This window comes from Lacerta agilis, chromosome 13 (genome assembly GCF_009819535.1).
Source record: "Lacerta agilis isolate rLacAgi1 chromosome 13, rLacAgi1.pri, whole genome shotgun sequence".
Classification (NCBI taxonomy): domain Eukaryota; kingdom Metazoa; phylum Chordata; class Lepidosauria; order Squamata; family Lacertidae; genus Lacerta; species Lacerta agilis.
The window spans coordinates 10,014,537-10,037,212 of NC_046324.1; the positions used below are offsets into that span (position 1 = coordinate 10,014,537).

The following is a 22,676-nucleotide window of genomic DNA, read 5'->3' on the forward strand; positions in this document are numbered from 1 at the left end:
TGCATAAGATTGAATTGTCAGTGAAACTTACCTCTGCGTAAACATGCATAGAATCAGGCTGTCTATGCCATTTCATTTTTCTCTGTAAAGTGTTCCAGAGCTACCAAACACAAAACTATTATTCAGAGGATCTCAAATGCAATTACGGTAACCCTAACCTACCCTACAAAACTTTATTTTAAAAACTGAGACATTTTTGTAGGCCAGGTTAAATTCCAGTGCCTCTTGGAGATGTAAAAATGTTGCAAAGCAGAAAGACAATTCAGACTATCAGTTTTTGTTTGAAAAATGCCACAGATTAAAAAAAAACCCAAGATGTTAATACTGACTGGTGGGAAAATCACCAGTGACAATGATTTATTTGGCCCAGCCCCTTTTTTGCTTTTCAAAAAAGAAAACTGTCTGAGCACCTACATTTGCATCAGTTTTTGTTATTTTCGGGCTGGTGGTATTTTCGGGCTGGAACTCAATGACACCTCTAGGGAAACAATCAGTGGACTTTCTGGCTTTTATTTGCCCCATGCCTTTTCAGTACCCTTTTTATAAAAAGAAAGAAAACTGAATGCTAAGCGGCTGAAATTTGAGGACATTGTTTACTATTATGCAAGTGACTATGTTCTAGAATTTGCACAGTAGGTTTACTTATGTATAAGCAGTGCAGCAAAAGAGTGCAATTGCACCCCAAACCTTTGGGTTTTAGAACTAGAATGGGAAGAGATGATTGCATGTAAAATGAGGACTATATTTCAGGTCAAGATTTCCCAATGAAGCCTGATACTGAAGAGGGCATGGGAAGTCTGGATGATTTTTGCACGTAGAAGTAAGGAGGAAGTTAAAGAACAATGACTTCTGTCCCAAGTAAAAGCTCAGACTGAGGAACTTTGCACCGGCAAACACTGTTTGCATTAGAACTTTCCCAACTTCTGTTCAGCTTCAGGCGAAAACCCACAAAAGTAGGAAAGGAAAGGCCGTCATTGGCATTTGCTTTTTTTCTTCTATGATCCTTGGAAAACGGCCGTGCGTGCGTGCGTTTGTAGAAACAGAGAAACATACAGGGCCTGTTTTGGTCTCGCACTACTCAACAGGCCCAACTTTTACTTGGGCTTCGGTTGCCATAACAACGCAGTTCCTCGCCAGGCTTAGAAACAAGTGGAAGGCAAGAGCAGCTTGAAAATGGATTGGCCACGGGCGGGCCACGTGACGTCGGTCGTGTTTTTTTTTTTTTGTTTTTTTTTGACAAGGCAAAATAAACCAGATAGCGACGGCGAGAAAGGAGGGGAGCGGACGGAGGGAGGGATGCACGCCTTGGAAGGCGAGGAGAGGGGCGGCTAAGGCAGACTTCCAGGAGGGTCCGAGAGCTGCGCGGGGCATGGGAGGCGGGGCAGAGACCCTCGCGACTCTCCCCGCACCCCGCTTCTTCCTCACGCGTTAAGGTTCCCCGCGAGCGGGTTTGTCTGCCCAACTCTTCTTCCCTTGCCCGCTTCGCACGACGCCGCCGCAGCCCGTGACTGGGGAGCGTGTGGCGGCGGCCCGCTTGGCTTGGAGGCAGAGAAGTGTCAGGAGGAGGAGGAGGAGGAGGAGAGTTAGTCAGCGGAGGAGGGCACGGCGGAGTCATGGAAAACACTCGGCAGCCGCCGCAAGAGCAACAACATCCCGGCTGGCGGGGAGGGAGAGCCTGCGCCTCGAGACTGGACTGAGGCGAGCAGGTCCGGGTGGCGCCGCCGCCGCCGCGTTGTTTGCGTGAGGGGTTGAGGAGGCCGAGCAGTAGCAGCAGCGGCGGCGGGTGTCCGCTCGCCTCCCTCTCCGGAGTCGCCGCGGCTTTCGGAGACGCGGGTTGTGGGGAGGAGAGAGAGCGGGAGCGATGCGGCTGCTGCTGCTGCGACAGCCTGCCTTGACTTAGACCCGGTGGGGAGGGAGCAGCCGCTGAGGTGTGCGCGAGAGCGGGACTGCGAGCCAGGCTCATGCGGGGCAGGTGAGGGGCCGAGTGGGAGGAGGAGGACGACGACGACAACAGCCGGGAGCCTTTTATTGGCCGCCGCGCGCGTCAGGCACATTCGGGCGCCTCGGGATCTCCGCGGGTGTTCGTGCCGCGAGAGGCGGGTGCCTAGGAGGGCCCGGAGCGCCGAAAGGGGCTGGCGGTTGCCGTTGACACGGGACTTAAGCGATGGGGCGGTGAAGAAGAAGTCGCCTTCCATCCCTCCTCTTCTCTCCCTCCCCTCCTCTATTCCCCTCTCGGCCGGGTTGTGTAAGGTGAGGGTCGAGCCGAGGCAAGGAAAAAGAAAGGAGGAAGGTGGTTGTTTTTTCCTTGCGCGGAGCTCAACCCAGGTGCTGTTTTATTTACCACGAACAGTGCGAGGCTTTTTTTGTTGTTGTTGCGCGTTTCAGAGGACTTGAGGAACAAAGTGGACCATTGCGCTGCGCGGCTTCCCCGTCTCCTCCTCCTCTCTCTCTTTTTTTTTTAAAGCCCTCCCTCCTTTTATGACAATGAGCGTCGGCGGCTGTTGTCAGACTGTTTTTATTTAGTCTCGGCGCGCGAGCAGGGAATTTGGGGGAAGGAGGTCGGGAGCTCTGCCCTCTCCCCTCTCCCTCCTCCTCCTTCCTGCCTGGCTCCGTAGAACAGGTAAAACGCAATGGACTCCAGCCTGGGTTGACCCTGCCCTGGGGCTCTGTGATTCAGAGCCTTTTGATTCGGGCGAGTGTGTTGCATACGCGTCGGGGGAAGTTTTAACTTTTTGTTGTCTGAGCTTTGGCCCAGGCAGGTTATAAATAGACCTGTTCAGACGCTGTGTTAAAGAAGGACACACTGGCAAGATCCAGAGAGAGAGAAGGAGGGAGGGAAGAAGGCAGGCATTGGCCGGGTCTAGCTTCCCCCCTCCCAGTAGACTTCTGCTGCCACCACAATAAATGCCAGGAGGAGGCCTAGCTGCTACAGATTTTTGTGAGCTGTTAAGGATAAGGGGGGGGGGGAGATTTTATTGTATTATTCCTGTAACAATAGCACAGAGAGAGAGATAGAGATAGAAATTGGCTGCAGACAGCATTAGTGAGACTACAAAGAAGAGGGAGAGAAAATAGCCCGGATAAGCCCTTCCACCCCTGTTTTCCTTGAAGAAGAAGAAGAAAGATTTGGACTGAAAATGAAGCCTGACCGAGGTAAATGATTCAATAAAAAAAATCCTATGCTTAACATTTTTATCCTGGATAAATGGTTTTTTTTTAATGGGTGGTGATGATAATGTGATGAGGTGTGTACTGGGTCCATTTTGGGGGAGGGGAAGACTGAGGGTTTTGGAAGGATTAATGCCTGAAATTGATAATTATTGTTAGTGTCTGTAGTGTTATTTTTTAAGGAGGTTGTGAAAATTTATTGGATTTACTTTGTCAATAAAGAGCTGGGTTTACTTCATCAATCAAGAACTGGAAGACAGAAGCTCATTGTGAAAAATACCCTTTGCCCTGAGAGGATCATTTTAAATGTCAGAACAGTGTTGTGCTTAGGCTTAGGCTATTATACAATTGCAACATGAAAAAAAATCTGTCAGAGATTGCTATCAGGAATTTTGTTAGCAACTCAATCTCTGTATAAATGGATGATATAAACACATGTTAGGACAGCATCGAAACTCATGCAAAGCAGCTAAAACTTTCATTCTATTTATATTCTCCTGACAGCTTCTAGTAGAATCTGCACTTGTTCCTTTAATTGTTTGCGGCTAGTAGTTAAATTCAGTGGGTCAGATAGCATAGTTCTACTAATTCAGAACTTTTGTAGCTATTGTAAAAATGGTTCACACCACTAGAGTTAAGCGAGTCATGACTTCTAATGTTAACTGTGTATTCATCATTAGTTATTGCTACCAATAATATATTTCACTGTTGTAACTAGCCTGAACATTATTTTTAGTGAACAGTGCAATCCTATGCACGTATACTCAGAAGTAAGTACTACTGATGTCTCAAGCATGTGCAGGATTGCAGGTTAAATTTCATATAATCTCACATTGGAGCAATAAACACTTGGGAGTAATACCTTTGCTATACTGTACATATTGTACATTTGCTATACTGTACATATATTGTTACTATATGAATCATTTCAGGCAGGTAAGATTATATATTAAAGTGGTTGAGGATGTGTAAAAGTATCAAGGCTGTGATCCTATACGCACTTACTTGGGAAGTGCCTTGTTTTTGGAGATGCTTGCTTATTGAGTATCCTTTTTTCGTTACAAAAAGTATGTTATTTTCTAATTAATATATTAAATACGGTAAGTGAATGTACAAAAGTACATGTGTCATGCCTGTTTTAAAACCGCTTGATCTTGAAAGAAAAGAAACTGGTGGGATATGGTCAAACAAAGGAGCATTGTGTAATGACAACTACTTGCAGACTCCTTATTTGACTTCAGTTGTGTCATGTGCAATATGATTCTAAACATGTTTACTCTGAAGTAAAGCCAACTGAGTTCAATGGTACTTACTCCCAGTAAGTGCTCTTAGGTTTGCAGCCTAAATACTCAAAGGGAAAGCAGAAATCACTAAATATACTAAGATAAAGCAGAAGTTCAGTATTTGTAACTCCTTCCACACTATGAAAGCTTTGGTACAATAGATCTGATGAGAGACAGTGGCGATATACTGTATTGAAATTATAATGTCTCTGAGACGCATCAGGCAGTGTAACAGTAGCAAAATGTGCTTTAAATTGCCTTACTTTTCGCAGCAGCAACGTGAAGTTGGAACTTTAAATGCCAGTTGCAGTTTTGAAAGAAAATAAGAACTATAATTCTAATGCATGTAGTTTTAACTGTCCACAAATTGTTACTCTTTGTGAACCATCTACAAAGGGTTAAACTATTCATCCTACCAATGCAGTTGTGAAGGCACAATCATGCAAATGTTTACATGTGATTTTTTTCTCTCTCAACAGCAGCTGCACCACAGGGAAGCATGAAATCACCTGCTTCCATTAGTTGCAAATTAATAGTGAAGGACACAGGATGAGCAGAGCATTTAACTAAGCTGCAGTACAGTCTGTTTAATACTGGACTGATAGGAGGAAAATTGTGCTGCACTTGGCTATAAAGGATAAATGTTTTGTGTCTGTTTCTTCAGATGATATTCTTGGTTAATCAGTAGCAGCTTTGTCTTCTTCATTAGTAGTAGTAGTAGTAGTAGTAATAATAATAATAATAATATCTGAACTTAAGTTCAAAGTGATTGTTTGATCTAGGATTTTGGGTAGAAAAACATGTATTTAGAAGTAAAAATAGAATGAAACTCTTGATTTTAAATAATGCGCTAGTGAATCTGATAACTTCCTGTATTCAGATGAAAGGGGGCGCTTATTACTAATTCTCTGTCAGTGATACTGAGAAGCATATTCATTGATTTGGTAGCAGAAAAGATGGGTTGACAGAGGTTTAGAAACTAACATATTCAAAATGTATGAGGTATCTTATATTTATAAGATAGGGGGAGGAGTCAGAGAGAGCACTCTGCCCCCCAACTTATCTGGGGAACCGGGTTCGCGTCTCCACTCCTCCACATACAGCTGCTGGGTGACCTTGGGCTAGTCACACTTCTTTGAAGTCTCTCAGTCCCACTCACCTCACAGAGTGTTTGTTGTGGGGGAGGAAGGGAAAGGAGAATGTTGGCCGCTTTGAGACTCCTTCGGGTAGTGAAAAGCGGGATATCAAATCCAAACTCTTCTTCTTCTTCTTCTTCTTCTTCTTCTTCTTCTTCTTCTTTATAACAACTGAAACTTTCCAACTCCAGCCCACTGATGTATCATCTCTAACTTTTATCACATATAACCTGAAACTCTGTAATTGTAGATTGAGAGTTTTGTAAATAGCCAACAGGCATATTTGGTAGTTCTATTTAGATTTAGCAAGGAGTAAGCTTGTTAAACCACAGAGCCTAGGGCTTGCTGATCAGAAGGTCGGAGGTTCGAATCCCCGTGACAGGGTGAGCTCCTGTTGCTCAGTCCCTGCTCCTGCCAACCTAGCAGTTCGAGAGCACGTCAAAGTGCAAGTAGATAAATAGGTACCGCTCCGGCGGGAAGGTAAACGGCATTTCTGTGCGCTGCTCTGGTTTGCCAGAAGCGGCTTTGTCATGCTGGCCACATGACCTGGAAGCTGTACACCGGCTCCCTAGGCCAATAAAGCAAGATGAGTGCCGCAACCCCAGAGTCGGACACGAGTGGACCTAATGGTCAGGGGTCCCTTTTCCTTAAAGCTTGTTTTGAGAATTGCAGGACTACCTCCCAAGTAAACATGCATAGGATTGTGTTCATCTTTGCAGATAAGAGGTGCTAAATTCAGTTTAGGATGATGAATAATAAACAAGAGGTATATGTGCTCCAGGTGATGTTACTTCCTGTTTAGTAGGGTGGTGGCAGCTGTTCTGAAGATTGCCTAAATTGTGCTTCTAGTTATAGATGCCGCAGGTAAATGAAGGGATGAGGCAATGAAGTGGTAGTGATGCTGCATCCTGTTCTAGCAGGGAAGCTGTTCTGGCAGTTTTTCTTGCTGTTGGATTGTACTCCTGAAAAGTAAATATAAGGGAGAGATCTGTGATGTTTGTTGGATTACTTTATAAGAAATATGAGGATTAGGAAATCCTAGAAAAAGATGGCTCAGATGGCAATCTTATTGTCTGGTGGTTTGGATAATGATGTGGGAATCTAGCCTTAATTATGAGAAAACAGATGTGCCATTGTAGTATATAGTGTACAGACACAAAAGAATTGCAAGTTGCTTTGATTTTTTGTGTAGATGAAGGAGTTGTTGGTGTTTTGGTTCCTAATTAATTTTCACCTGCTATGCTGCTGCCAAACAAAATTGCATAGTTAGTACTACTGACCTTTTATTAGTAATCAAAGATTAAGTGAAAACTTGATGATGAAGAAGAATCTTGGGTGGAAAATGGAGGATGTGGATTAAAATATAATTGAGCATTTACTGGAGACAACATCTTAAACAGTGAAGTACAAACTATAATAAAGTAGTAATTATGTGCTTTCATGTTGTACTGAAAGTAAAAATGGAAATAGCAACTGTAATTTATTCAGTTAAGATTTTAAGCTGTTAAGTTTGTGACCTATCTCTTTCCACTCAACAGTGGATCCTTGTAGTTGATTAATTTTTATGGCTTTATATGAAGCCTGCCACACTAGTGGCTGGATCTATGGCAGTAGTCCTGTCACAATTCTGGATTCATGATTGTAGTCCTTGGATGGAGCCATCATTGTGGTAGAAAAAGGCATGAATGGTATAAGCCATACCCAAGAGTAGACCAATTGAAAAACCAATGGACTTAAGTTGTCCACTGTCTTTCAGTGGGTCTACTCTGAGCATGATCTAGTCAGATACCACTCTAATATTTCAGTTCTGAAAATCAGTTTTTTATGGTGCCACACTGGACTTTGAATGAAAATACAGCAAGTGCCTCTGGGAGCAATGGGACTTGATGTTGATCTGTCACTTCGGAGTGAATAGTATGAAAATACCCCCATGACTTCACCTAGTGTTTATACTTTGAGACTTCCTTGATTGTGGGAAGCAACAAACAAATTAAAAATAAAAATGAACAAGAAGGCTAACTATAAAAACAAATTAATAATAAGGTGAAATAATTAGTTCAGAATAGTAATGAATTGGATACTTCAAACAATAATGGGCAAGAAACTCTTACTTCACATGACAGTGTAATCTGTATGACTCATTTTCTGTTACCCAGATGCTTTCAAATTTACTCTTATGCCTAGGAATTGAAATACTGTTCAGACCACTGTGTAGTGGCTCTCCAGCTTTTGTTTGACTCCTAACCCCCATTGGCCCCACTAAACATAGTTGATGTTGGGATCTGTAGTCCAGCAACACCTAGTCCCTAGCTCTGACATAGATTGATTCAATGTTAAAGGAAGAGGCTGTTTAACCAGTTTTAGTTTGTCCTTGTTCAAGCAGGCTGCTTCCAGATACGTGGCTTCTAGTGCTGTAAGCTACAAGTGGAATTGCAATCTACCGGTACTTTCCATGCTATTGGGAGTACAGTACAGTGGAACCTTGAGTTGCGGATGTAATCCATCCCGGATACTGATACGAGAAAAGGTCCTAGAACAGATAATTAAACTGTTGGTCTGTGAACACTTGGAAAGGGATGCTTTGATTATTAAGAACCAGCATGGGGTTCTCAAAAACAATTCATGCCAGACTATTATTATTATTATTATTATTATTATTATTATTATTATTATTATTATTATATTTTATAGAGTTACAATATTGGTGGATCAGGAGCATGTTGTAGATGTAATGTGTCTTGATTTCAGTAAAGATTTTGATGAAGTCCTCCATGATATTATTCTGGAGAAGCTGGTGAAGTGTGGGCTGGACAATGTTACTAGTTGACTGACCAAACTTAAAAAGTGACCACCAAATGTTCCTCCCTACCCTGTCAAAAAGTGATGTGGGGTGCAGGTCCACTAGTCCTAGGACTAGTGGTGTTCATAAACTTTCTAAGTGACTTGGATCATTGATTTGACCCAGCTTCGTCAACCTGAGTATGGTAATCATGAAGCCTTTCATGGGCCTGGGTTTGAGGGTCTAAACCTGGTTTTGGGTCAAAGAGACAAGGTGAGGATGTTGCTGGTGTACCAACCAACTATTGCTTGGTTGCTACTTGAGAAAGTATTTGAAATGCTGTGGCAGTACAACTCCAGATATTCTTGGAAGAAGCAAATTTTTTAGATCTGTTACAGTTTGGGTTCAGGTCAGTGTTGGGACAGAAACAGCCTTTGTTATTCTGATGAGTGACCTTGACTGGAAGAGAGACAAAAGAGTGTGACCCCATTGATTATCCTTGAGCTCTCAGCCATGTTCGATAGCATTGACTATGATATCCTCCTGGGGCGATGCATTGGGATGGGAGTTGGAGGCACTGTGTTGCAGCAGTTCTCCATGAGGGTTTGTTATCAGAGAGTAGCACTGAGTGACACTTCTTCAACTTTATGGCTCTTGGGTTGTGGGGTTCGGCAAAGTTGTTTCTGTCCCCATTGCCGTGTTAACACCCATGTGAAGCTGTTCATAGTGAACTGCCATCAGTATGCTGATAACACCCAGGTCCCTCTTTCTCTCTACAAACTGAGAGGTGAGGATGTGCAGGTGCTGAATCACTACCTAGGTGCAGTCGTTGGCTGGATGGGGGCCAATAAATTGAAACTGAATCCTAACAAGATAGAGGTTTTTGAAGGTGATTCAGCATTATTCTTTCACCCCCGTTGTTATCTACTGATGCCCTGGAAATAAAAGATTCACAAAGGCCTTTCTTTCCTTTTACCACAAGGAAAGCTGTCATCTGCTCCAGCCAGTGTTAGAAAAGCAGTGGTAGAAAAGCTAGGAGCCAAATGTCTTCTGGGACTTGGGTTGTGGGCACCAAAACAGAATGTCTAGTTGTCACGGAGTGTGTGAGAGTTGGCAACACTTTTTATTTATTTAATTTTATTTACTATTTTGATAAGCATGAATTAATATGCAATTCACGTAAGTGACACATTGTTAATATCACATTTTTTGCTAATAATTTTTTGCTAATTGTTAATACATGTTTAATTTGGTGTGTACAATACATACTTCAGCTTCTCAAATACTCTACTCTTTATTGTTAAACTTCTTAACACATTGTCTTATCAACATATACTTTGAGAATTCAAAGCACATACATTTCAGTAATTCTTGAGTGCCAGGCGCAAAAAATGGCACCCAGACTTTTTGAGGTGCTCGCAAATAGAGAATCTTTAGGCGCAAAACGCACCTGGCGTCCTGCTAATTTCGAACCCCGGCTCCAGTCAGCTTGACCAATGATCAGAGATTATAGGAGTTAGAAATCCAACAACACTGGAGGGCCACAGGTTCCTTACTCCAGCCTTAGGCCTTCCAGGTACTGTAGCAAAGATAGATGATACGATTTCTCAACCACAACCAGATTTTAGAGGCTTGTTCTTCATCCTGGCTATCTGGCCCTGTGACTTTAAAACAGGGACCCCCAACCTTCGGCCCTCCAGATGTTTTGGACTATAATTCCCATCATCCCTGACCCACTGGTCCTGTTTAGCTAGGGATCATGGGAGTTGTAGGCCAAAACATCTGGAGGGCCGCAGGTTGGGAATGCCTGCTTTAAAAGCTGCAACTGTTGTGTGAAAACACTGCAACTTTCTAAATTTTACAGACTTCATGGTAAATGAAGTTGTGTGATTTTAAAATCTTAATTTCTGTACACTGAGAGGGCATGTTTCTGTTCCTCAGTCTTTGACTCTGGAAAAATCCTGGCTGTTTAGAATGTGAAGAACCTTTAATAAACTTTATTAACTTTACATACATGTAGAAATAATTTCTAACAGAGTTGGAATAGAAATAGCAATATCATTTGACATCTCTCAACAGTGTATGTGTTGTTTCTCCCCCTTTTTAACTGTTAACATACTGTGAGAAAAACTACTATTCAAAACAAATGGTCTTGTGTCATGTGTACACAGTTTGGGTATGTTGAGCTAAAAATGCCACTTATCTTTTTATATTTGAACTGTAATAATAGCAACACTCAGTGCCACATTTAGTGTGTCCTGCTTCTTGTTGTTCTGCTTTTCTTTGCTCTCAAATTGCCCAAACACAGCTGGGTTCATAAGAGGAGAAAAGAAAACATGATACTTACTGCCAAACAGACAGGAAACTGTAGTAGACCTTGTGAGCAGTGAAGGGTTGAAGCACGCCTTCCGTCCAATCAGCTGCGAGTTCTGTTGCTATGTGCACTCTTACTCTGCCTTCTTTGTGGAAAAAATGTCTTGCACAGAGAGGCTGAATATGTAGCCAAAGCTGAACATTTTTTGTGTTAGCCACTGCAGACATCTGGATTCCCGAGATACTGACAGTGTAGCCCATTTTGCTGCCAGAAGGCAACTACTTTTTCCGCCCGATTCCAGTATGGTTTACAGTGGAAACAAAGGGCTGCACAGAGAAGGTGTGTAAAAAGAAAGGAGTAATTCTTAAATGTTCTTGTTTATGAACCCTGACTGTTTTTCTTCTTTTCTCTTCCCTATTCTGTATACTTGGTGTTATAAGCTGCAGTTTGTCTTTTGTCTGCATGGAAATCTTACACATGGATAATTTCCTTGTGACAGTTTTAGAAGTCACTTGTGATAAACAATGTTGAAAATCATTTAATTGTTGATTCTGAACAAAGGTAGAATGGAAAAAAAGAGATATGATATGTGGGAGAGGAACTTACCACTTCACACACACACATACAAAACCCCCACTTCCAGTAGTAGGTAGTGAAATTTAGTCTGTGTGTGTTCGATTATTGAACAGCTCCATTATTGATCACAAAGCTCGTTCAGTTTTAATGCCATGAAAATTATACTACCATATACTAAGTTTATATTTTGCATGGCTTCATGTTTTCTCTTCCTGTAGTATTCTAGTAATACACCTTTTCAAACTAACTAAAGGTTTCCAGAATAACTTTAAAAGTATCAGAATTTTGGGCATATCCTTCCTGTTATATGGCATTTTATACTGGATATCAGAGATGTATATTACTTGCCATAGAAGACCGACTAATAGCCAGGCATAATGCTTGCTTTATTGTTCACAGTGAAAATGGAAGACTTGGCTGACAATGTATTTCTTTTGTGTGTGCTTTTTGTTCATATAGGTCAAAGTTCTTTCAGAACACAAGGAAATGATTACATTATTCTACTAGTATATCTAGTGCTAGTAAATACAGCATTATCCATCTCTTGCCATTTGCTTGCATTGGTCCAAAGAGAGGTTATAAAAATAACACCCAGCCATTTGGCTGTTTTGAGAAGCAAATTTTAATGATACTTTAAAAAAAGTAATAATTTGGAGTTAAACAAGGTGGTGTGTACCTTTTTAAAGCTACTGCTCTGCAAAGCAGGTTAGCAAAACACTGAAAGCCCCCACCATTTTTCACCAATGGTAATGTGAGTCAGATGAGGTTTTTGAGAAACACAAGAGTCTAATTGTGACCTGCTAACACAGATGTTAGTTGTATTTGGAGCATCTCTTGATAGCCTAGAAAGGGAAAAACCATTTGATTTACGTGATCATGGTAGTATCTAACATGCCCTCTGAAGGAAGAAGAATGTTCTCACTGGGCTCTTTTTTAATGTCTAGGAAAATCTTACGCTTTGCTACGAAAGAATTTGCAGCTAGGGATAGCAAAGGTGACTGAAGGTTCTTTCAGAGTAGCTATTCTTTCAAGCTATCCAGCATATTTATAGATAAATAAGTTCCAAAACAGAGTTATCATCCTGCAATAGAAAGGGGGCACAGGAGCATGGATTTCTCAGGGTGGTTTTTTTTGGGGGGGGGTGTTGGGATGTTCCACATGTGCATCATACACCTGATTATAGTTTCTCTCTCCGTAGAAGACTGGTAAATTTGAGAGGGTGTAGCCCTGGTCACTGCAGACATGTGCTCAGGCTTGAAGCTCATTTTGGAAGCTTCAATGTGCACAATGAAGTGTTCTGCCCTGCCGCAGTTTTCCTGTTCCATTTAGTGAGTTGGGGGCAACTCTGCATGCCCATTCCTTTGCATGAACAGAGTTACCATTTGACTTCCTTAGAAGAAAGCAATGTCCACTCACACAGGAGTTCTATATGCATATTGGAGTGTGCTGAAATAACTGGGCCAGGCCATAATGTTCCCATAAGCAACCAATGCTGGTCCAAGAGATTTCGCCTTGAGGTCGAAGACATGATGGCGGACTCCTTTTCACGTACAAAAGTTAACGGGACTGATAGTTGAATCTTAGTTCAAACTGGCAATGGGACGTTGTCCTCCACTGCCCCCAAAGGCAGCACCCCATCTTAGGGCATACAGGGTAGGCCACATTGCATATACATCTCTGTCCTTCGGCACTTGCTACTCCTGCTCCTTGCTCTTTTCCTCCAGTATGCCGCCTGAGGCAGTTATCTAATGGTTGAGCCAGCCCTGATTTAGCACTTTTTATAGTGGATTCCTCTATGATGTTATGCTGTCTTGTTTGAAGTTAATCTGTATCTATAACAACTTCCTTTTATATGAACAAACAAATAAAAATATTGTATATGTGTGTGTGTCTTTCTGTTGTGGAACTCCTGGGAGCTTTTACCACTGCTCAAAATAGTTACCTATAAAGTCTCAGAGCGACTCATAGGAAGAAGAAAAAGCTACAAGAAATTCTCCATAAATCAGGTCAGCCAATTAAAGATATTAGAAAGCAACACAATAGCAGTTTTATGGCCACCTTATATGCTCAGTATATGCACACTTGTGTTCTGAGGGCACATGATGGACCTCTTCGTAGAAGCGAGTTAGGTCTAGGTCTGGTCAGTGCAGAGATGGGAAATCCTTACATATTGCCTTGCATTCCATAATGGCAAAAATGCAGGATATAAATATAATAAAATATGTAAGTAAAGGCTAACTAACTTCCTACATTGTACATGTTTCATGGGAAGTTATTTAGAAATGGAATAAATACATTTTTGAAGAAGGCAATTTAAAGGTAAATTCTATGATGTAGTATCCCTTAAAATAGCCAGACTGAATGGCAACAAACTCTTGTTTAGTGATCTGTATGTATATATGCTCTGACTCTCACGGGAGTTCTGCTGAATGTCATTGCAAATCAATTTATACTTGCCTTTATGCAAGTTTATGCATTGTAACTGAAAGAAATGGGCTTGCTAGTTCCAGAAATTGATTGATTCATGCAGGATATAAATACAATAAAATATATAAATTCAAGCTAAAAGTAATATATGTATCTTTTCACATTTTACACATAGATTATACAATTTAGGTTTTATATACTGTAATTCTCATAGAATTGCAAGGTATATGTAGACCAGGTGCAAGGAACTTGTGGCTTTCTAAGTCCCATCAACCCCACTCAGCATGGTCAATGGTCAGGGATGATGGGAATTAGGAGACCAGCAACATCTGAAAGTACACATTCTCACTGTCTCTGATGAAGACCATTCTTTGCTCTGAGGCAGAACATCTGTATCTAAACCATTCATGGTGAATGTTTGCTCAACCTTTTCTTGAAAATCTCCAAGGAAGGAAATGGTACCATTTTCCAAGGCATCTTTTTAAACTACATAAGATGCAGTATGATAGTTCTAGTGGTAAATTATCATAATGATTAGGAATGTCTTTAACATCACCTTTAGTTTTTAAATAATTTACATGCCCTTAGTGATCAATAGGAAAAAACTAAAGATTCCTGGGAAAACTCTGATTTTGATGGTAGGTTTGTAGTGATGTGATCTGCTTTATTACCTTGAGGGGGAAGACCAAGGGTTTCTGCATCACACGAGAAATGCATATTTGAGGGCATCAAACTAATAGTGAACATGATACTAGACCAGGGCAAAATGTTTGTCTGGGTCTTCCAGGGGAATAATATATATATATATATATATCTGTTTTCAGCAGCTCTTTCTCTCTGCTACCAGTTTCAATCCATTCCTGAGTGGTCTCATTCTGTCACTATTCATGTACTGTACTGAGTTTGATACTACAACACCTTTGTGATGACATGAAGCCAATTCAGAATGTGGGTAATGCTTCCTGCCCTTTGGTTGTGGCCAAAATGGGAGACTTTTTACCGAACCTTTAATCTTTTGCCTCCTATTACTTCTGAAGTCTTGGAAATTATTGTCTTGTGTATATAATCTAAAATGGCATTAGCCTCAAGTCACTGACCTGTTTCAGTGTAACATCATCTGTCATGGTTAGCCAGCTACCCTCCCTCTTTTTCAGTTATTTTATTTTAATGGTTCTTTTCCTCAGTAACCTTTGCATTGCTTTAGTTATTCTTTTTCTGCTAACTGCTGCTTTCTAGTCTTTACATCATTTGCGAATCCTTTTGTTTTTACTTTATTACATCTGTAATCTGCCTTCTGCCATGGAGCCCAAGACAGTGTACATGTTCCCAGGCAGTCACCCCTCCAGGTGCTGACAACACCTGGAAAACCACAGGTTCCTCCCATTTCCGGTCTAGTCCATTTGGTGATAGTATCATCTTTTCTATATATGACAAGCATCTTTCTTATACAATGTATATATTTAGTTTTATTAGAAACTTAGGTTATATTGACGAAAACATTTTCCATGTCCTTAGACACAGGTTGAGGCAGATCATACCTGTTCCAGAAATAGTCACCTGTAACGTTTAATACACTTCCTGCAGTACTGCTCAACCCAAAGGCAACTAATTCTAAAAGTAATTCCCTGAAAACTTGGTAGCAATTGCTTGATTTAACTTTGACTCTCTGACTCCTCTACAAAAGGATTTGCAAGATGAAATCTTAAAAACCCATAAGGCTTTCTCTCTGATCATTGTAATGCCAAGAGTTTTGTAGGAAGAAAGTGTGGCAAGCAGAAGAAAAGCACACTAATGAGTGTTAAAAGTGAATAGAGGCTAGATATTTATTCATAATAACCTCTTTGTAAAGAAAACCACTATGGTGAAGTATGGGTTTTGTATTCTTCCAGTTAAGCATTTTCAAACAAATGCTGTGTGCACAAAAGAGGAGTTGCTGAACTCTTGACGGTGTCTTTACTACATGTGACATGTACCTAATTCTTTGCCAGAACAAGTTCAGGGGAAACGGTTTCTCCTAGTTTTCAGCAACAGGCTGTGCTCAGTGCTGATTGGCTGGGGCTTGTGACATTTCCCTATCTTACTGGAGCAGTTTTGCAGTGTTTTAACTTTTGCTGTTGCTAAAGCAACGATTAAACTTGAGGTGATAAAGTACAGGTGGCACTCAGAGTAATATTTTAAAGTGGACTTTCTATCTGAAGCGTGCGCAACATTAACAGACTTGGCAGTGGAATCACCAATAAGTGCGGCTGACCAGTGCTTGTTGAAGATTATTCACTTCTTTGGGCAAACCCCCCCAAAGTTCTATATCACAATATGTCTACATGTATTTCTGTGTACTCTTCTTTCCCTCTTGTGTTTGGTTTGCAGGTATGCTAAAAGCAATTCTCAAAACACTGCCCAGGTAAGGATAGTATGTTCTTAAGTGGCAAGATTTCGGTTGTATCTTTGCAGCTTAGGCAGAATGAGTTGAGTTGCAGTGGTTGTGCTGTCTCAAAGAGTTTATGGTTTGTTAACTGTGGGAGTCGCTACAGTTTTTCACAAGGTATGAAAAGATTTAGAATCCTACAGATCATTATTACCTTGGTAGTTGCTAAAAGACTAACACTGTTGATGTGTATTTGAGAAAATCTCTTATTTGAGGAGGGAGATAATGCAACTGATGTGATACAGTCAAAAGGGTAGGCTCCTGCCAATAACATCACTATTGCATTTTGATGCTTCTGAAAATTTCTTTTTCAAGGGCAGCATAATGTAGATCACATTCTAGTAATCTAGATGTGATCAGGGAATGTGGCAGGATCAGGGTTCAACCCCCACCAGAAAAGGCTGTGCTTGATGCATCAGCTTAAACTGAGCAAAGGTGCTTCTGGACACAGACACTACCTGTCTCTCTGGGATGAAGGTCAAGTCCTAGTGTTCTTGATCCTTCAGCATCCTTGATCCTTCAGGAGGAGTTCCGCCCCCTCTAGAACTGTTTTAGTACCTCTATCCAGATCTGCCCTCCCTCCTACCATCTGTACTTCCATCTTATTTGGATTAAGGTTAATTTGTTAGGCCACATCAAGTCCTCATTTGACCTCAGATGGATTCAGAACTGCCACAGTTTCCCTGGAACTAGGTAGCAAGAGTGTGGGTGGGTGGGAGGGGGAGTGAAGAGCATGCTGACAACACTGTACTCCAGATGACCTAAATAATTAAATGAAAGGCTGAGAGAATAACAAATGGAACAAGATGATCCTTCCAGAACCTAAAAGGCCAGTGGTACTACATTCTGAGACGCATCCTCCAGGAACGATACAGAAGGCACCATAAAATTGTGCCACCGATCCAAGCCATCATTACGTCAGCAAGGCACTCTGTAAATCCTCCTGCAACTTGATATTGTCATGGTCCCTGGAGAACATTTTAAAATTAAAATCAATCAAAAGTTGCATGTAATGCAGATTCCAGTGTGCTTGTCATTGGAGTTGTACTTGAAACAGACCGGACTGAAAATAGTTGTATACCAATCATTGTGCAGCAATTTGAGTTGGGCAAACAACTCCCCACCCCATGTATGTGCCCTAAGCAACTCCAATTTTAATTCAATAAGTTGTGGAAGCTTTAAAATTGTGCACGTTACCTAGAAAGTTACCTAAAACAGTGAATTGTCATTTAGCAAGAACTTAGGAGCTATAATCAAAAGTTTCTTTGTTTAAATTGAGATTCATGACAGTACATCTACTGAATGATGCTAGCCATACAATCTCAAGTACAGTGGTACCTCGGTTTAAGAACAGCCCTGTTTATGAACTATTTGGTATACGAACTCCGCAAAACCGGAAGTAGTGTTCTGGTTAGCAAACTTTACCTCGGTCTACCAATGGAAGCCAAATGGTGGAAGGGCACCGGTGGCGGGAGGCCTCATTAGGGAAAGCGCGCCCCGGTTTAAGAATGGCTTTGGTTTAAGAACGGACTTCCGAAACCACTAAATAGCTTTGAGATGCAAGGATGCTGCCTCAAATGGCTGCCAATTAGCCAACAGTTCAAGGTTCTGGTATTTGTGTACAAAGTCCTCTACAGCTTGGGACCAGGATATCTAAAAGCTTGTCTCGACCCTTCTATGCCCAGTCACTGTGCTCTGCCAGAGAGGGCCTTCTGCAAATATCCCCTTTCAACAGGAATTTAAAGTAGAGGCTTTTCCAGTTGGTACCTGTATTAGATGAAATATTTTTATTGTTAAATCACTTTGGGCTGTTTTATAGGAAGCAATTATTGAGCAAAATAAATAATAGTAGATAAAAATGCAAAATAGTGGATGGGAAAGGTAGCAGGAGCAAGAACATTGTCAATTACTGTCTTTCTCCCTTTCAACTCAACTAATATAATTTCATTATTGTTCCTTGTACAACAGCTTTGCATTATTGGGTGCAAATTTAACATATTATGATTCTGGAATCTTTGCCTAATAACCTGTAATTTGTGGGGAACTGGAAAAGATATCAGTATCCTAGTTTGATCAACATGGATGTGTCTGTTCTGATTTCTGAAAATTATGATTCAGTGCCTTTTCCAGATCAACCTCAGGACAGTGGAATTGATATATTCCACAAGTCATGATTAGACAGAAAATGTGGGTTGTGCTGTAATTGTCCATTATTCAAACATAGACTCCAATGCTCCAGAGTGGGCTCTTCAGAATCTCATCTTAATCAAAAAAAATTGTTATATATAAAAAAAAATTCTTTGGTTAGGTTCTGTTTTGGTTTTTTGAAGTATGCCTTTTTTTAGTTGTCTGAAAATAGAAGCGCTCAGATTCAAGGTGGCAAATAGAAAGGCTTCTAAACATAGTCGTGTGTTTTCAAGTACTTTTAAAATGTTTTCTAATGCAGCTGTCGCAGTTTTTACCTTAGAAGTTAATTCCAGATTAAAGAGTCAATTAAAAGCTACCGGCTGTGGTTTGGGCTTCCATATATTCATGGAAATGATATGCAAACTTCCTGTATCTTAATCTTAGAGTAGGCTTTCCACAGAGAACTGCTGGATGTATGCCAAGAGGCATATTCTAGGGTACCCATTCTGTTCACACCGGGCCTAGGGTAGTGTGTGCCTTGGAGCATACCTAGCACTCTTTCACATTGGAAATGAGTATCAGTAGTGGTGGGGAAGCTGTATTTCATTGAACTTGTCTGCTGTAACTGATCCGATTAAGGAACTCCAGATAAGCAGCTAGGTTTCCAATGGCGTGAAGGGAGATATCAAAAGGCAAGCAGCAACAATATAGGAAACTTCCTTATAACATGTACTTAAACCAAAACCCAGACTAAAATGTGTCAATATACAGGTAATCTGGTTTCTTTCAAGAAGCTTTTGCAGCAGAACTGCCACTAGAACTTAAATTCCAAGGAGGGGCTGTGGAAAGGCACCACAATATCCTATACAGTAGAATGCAATGCCAGCAAAGTCTTTGTGTGGCCTATAAACAGAAAGAAAGGACTTGCCAAGTGTGGGTGAGAGGGTGAAAACCTTACTCATTGCAAGAATCTCTTGCAAGAATATGCCATCTCAGCCAGCTGTTGGCATACCACCTGCCCCCCAAAAGCCACATTCTTATAATCAAAGATAAATATAATAAGGCACATTTTTCACCCAAGGAAATTAATGCTCAATTTAATTTATTTTGAATTATAGTGTCAGCAAACTGACTTTTCTTGTGTGGCTGGGGTTGCCACAGTTGAATGCAGACCTGTTAATATTTCTTGCAGGTCCCTTCATTAAGCAAATAAAAAATGGTAAAGAGCCAAGTCCAGAGAAGTTTCCAGTTGAATGGTACAAAAGGCATATAGCAGTAGCATCAATATTACTTTCAGCCTACTGTGCAGCTGTAGAACAGAAGTCTTACCCCTCTCCCTATATAAGGCACACATCTCTTTCTTAAACCAGGCAAATATTGTACTTTATGTTTAAGTTGTCTGCCAATGTCGCTGATTCATGCTGATAAAATTTTTACAGCGATCTGGAAGACAAGTTATAGGAGGCGATGGCAATCCTAACCCACCTAAATCTGGTGAGATTTCTAAAACTCAACCTGGGGGTTGACAATATGATATTTGTGACTCTGAATAAATGTAAGGATTTTGCCAGATGCAGAGAAAGCATTAACTAGAGTACACTGTCCCTTTATTTGCAGACACTAGTGCATAGGAGGCCTTTGGGTTATGTTGGGAAATTTCAATTTGGGTGGAACTTCACTGTTAGGTACCCATATTGCGAGTGATGATTAAAAGAGTGCTCTCTTCCTTTGCTTTAGAGATGTAGACTGGGCAAAGCTGCCTCCTCCCACGTCTTATTTTTAAATCTCTGCTTAGAGTCACTGGCTTGTGCAATCTGTATGAACCATTGCATCAAGGGGATGTACGTTGGATGAGATGAGCACAAGATTATTTTATATGTAGGCTAGATGACATGCTACTTTCAGAAAGCATGATACCTGCCCAAATTACATTGATAATGTGGATTGCGACTTCCGGCGGCGACGCAATCGCCGGGTGGTCGAGGGCTGCTTCGGGTCCGAAGCGCCCTGTCCATCCCGGGGGTCAGGAGCCCCGCTACCGCAAAGCGGGGCTCCGGTTGGGGTGCGGGAAGAGCGTCCCGCACCCTGGGCTCCCCGGCAGCGCCCGCGGAGGCTCCGAACCCTTCCCTCGCTCCCCCTGTAAAGGGGGAGTGGGGGTGAAGGGACAACCGGAGCCGGGCTTCGGGGACATGCCCCAACCGGGATGTAAATGCGGCGACAGAGCCCGCGGTGAGCGTCTAAGTTCTACCTGTGAAGAATGGAACTAAAGGAACCCGGTGGTCGTGAGTAAAGAATCTGACTAGAAATCGTGCTTTTGGAACGATCCGGGGGGAAGGGGAAAGGCAGCCTGCCTCCCTCCCTTCGAGCTGAAGAATGTAACCAATTTGAGTGATTACTGCTACAGAACTGGTTACAATGTATTTAAAATTGACACATGAGACTGGCAAACTCTTTTTTCGGGAAGTTAACTAGAGGAAAATATCTCCATTTAAAGTTGCGGTATTTGCGCTCCAGCCCAGAAAAATGGCGACGAACAAAGAGGGGAGTAGAAATATAACACCCACTTCCTCCTCCTCTGCCAGTATGCTGGGTTTTGTCCTTGAACTGGTATTGAACTCTGGACTAACGGATGAACAGAGACTCACTGCCTTGAAGGTGGAACTGCTTTATAGAAAAGTCAAAGTCTTGTGTGGGGGTCTGAAAGGGAACCAATTGCCCACAGAGGAGGCTTTTAAAACTTTTGACATTCTGGAAGAATGCCTTGCCAATGAGCTGAGAGGGTGGATGGAAAGATGGAGAGAAATGAGTGAGCTACTTCGGAGAAGAAATTCGCTTTTTGGGGGTGGCAGCCTCAAGGCGACGTCAAGATTTTTTATATCCAGTCCCCGAGGTGTGAGCTCGGGGGCCAGGGACAGAGAATTAAGATATCCACAAGAAGAAAAGGAATGTTACAAAGAACCGAAGAAGCTGAGAGAAGAAGAGACGGACACCTCTGAACTCGTGGCAAGGAGAGGTTTGGACTGTGCCTGGATCTGTGGACGTTGGGAGAGAGAAGCTACATGGATGTTCAGTGCTGATGCCACTAGGAGAAGAATAATGGACAGAGGGGGTGTGGGGTGAAGCATTAAATAAAATTTAAAGTAGCCTGATATGGTAAATTGAAATTGGAGGGTGAATACTGTCAACAATATTTTGGTATACTTTTATTTGAACATGAAAGGAGATATTTCAAGTTTTTATGTTATTAGCAGCAATCTTAAGGATAGAAGAGATAGACTTGATGCGAATGATTTGTGAAGATCTGGGAAGGTGGAGTATAAGTAAAGTGAATTTAAGTGGATTAAGTTTATGGATTAAGAGGAGTAAGATTAAGATGTAGATTAAGATAAGAAATCGATAAGATTAAATTAAGAAGAATTATGACGAGGTATCATTATGGTGATGTATTCTTAGTAAAAGGTTGAAGAGATAATCGAATGTAATTATATAATTGAATTTAATTTCTTTTTTCTTTTTTCAGGAGAAATGGTTATAAAATAGATTAAGGATATTAAATCGAAGGTGAAAAGGCAGGGGAAGTCAATGGTCAAGATATGGAAATAGAATTTTTTTCTTTTTTTTTCTTTTAGAAAGATGCTATAAGAAAACTTGACATTGTTTGTTATACTTGTTTTGCATTTGTTTAATTGTAGGTGTGGGTGTGGGTATATGTTGTTATAGAAAAATGCCAATAAATTCTTATAAAAAAAAAAGATAATGTGGATTGCTCTTGAGCTATAGCATTAACTGGTCTAAATCAGAACTCATGACCTTAAACAAAATCTTACCCCCAAGCCTCTATGATTCCTAGCAATTTTATTTGAATCCTACAGCCTTAACATACTGGGAAATTTAAAGGTAAAAGTGGAAAGAATAGTTATACAAGCAAGACAGGTGGACACAACTGTCTCTGGGACAAGGTCAACGTAGTCAAAATAAATGTTTTTCCTAGTCTTATTTCTGTTCAGAGAGGCAGTCCTTTATATACATTTCACAGTGATATTTGAAGCATCTCAGGGCTTTATTTCATAAATTTCTTTGGGGCTCTTTCCTCTCCATGATTATCCTCAGGGGTGGGGGGTGGGGAATGCAGTTAACCAATTGAAGAAGGGCATTTGCATTCCTGAAACTGGAGCTTACCACAGGGCCAGTGTGTTGGTGGGCACTCAAAGGTGAAAAAAACAGGTACCAACTAATCTTTTGCCACTAGCAGCCCTGATGCGTACCTGTGTGGGAGCCCTGATGGGATGGGATGCTCTCAGCTCTAAATGCATCCAGGAGGATGGCACCCCACCATCCATTTTGGCTGTAAGAGAGGTTTTGGGGCAGATTATCACAGATGTTTTCGTTTCATCCCTATCACAATGTGAAGCAGACATTTAGTTGGAAATACAGGGCTGGC

General features: G+C 41.4%; 1 protein-coding gene across 2 annotated transcripts in view; it reads left to right on the forward strand.

Moving 5' to 3' along the window:
• The first annotated feature begins 1,993 nt into the window (after positions 1-1,993).
• FAM214A (family with sequence similarity 214 member A) overlaps positions 1,994-22,676 on the forward strand; it is a 46,410-nt gene continuing 25,727 nt past the window's right edge. The window contains exon 1 of one of the 2 annotated variants that reach the window (XM_033167936.1): positions 1,994-3,153. In XM_033167936.1, the coding sequence (XP_033023827.1) occupies positions 3,138-3,153 (16 nt within the window). In that variant the 5' untranslated portion in view covers positions 1,994-3,137. Of the gene's footprint in view, positions 3,154-10,594; positions 11,020-22,676 lie in introns of those variants that run through there. The other variant, XM_033167935.1, reaches the window with a different exon arrangement.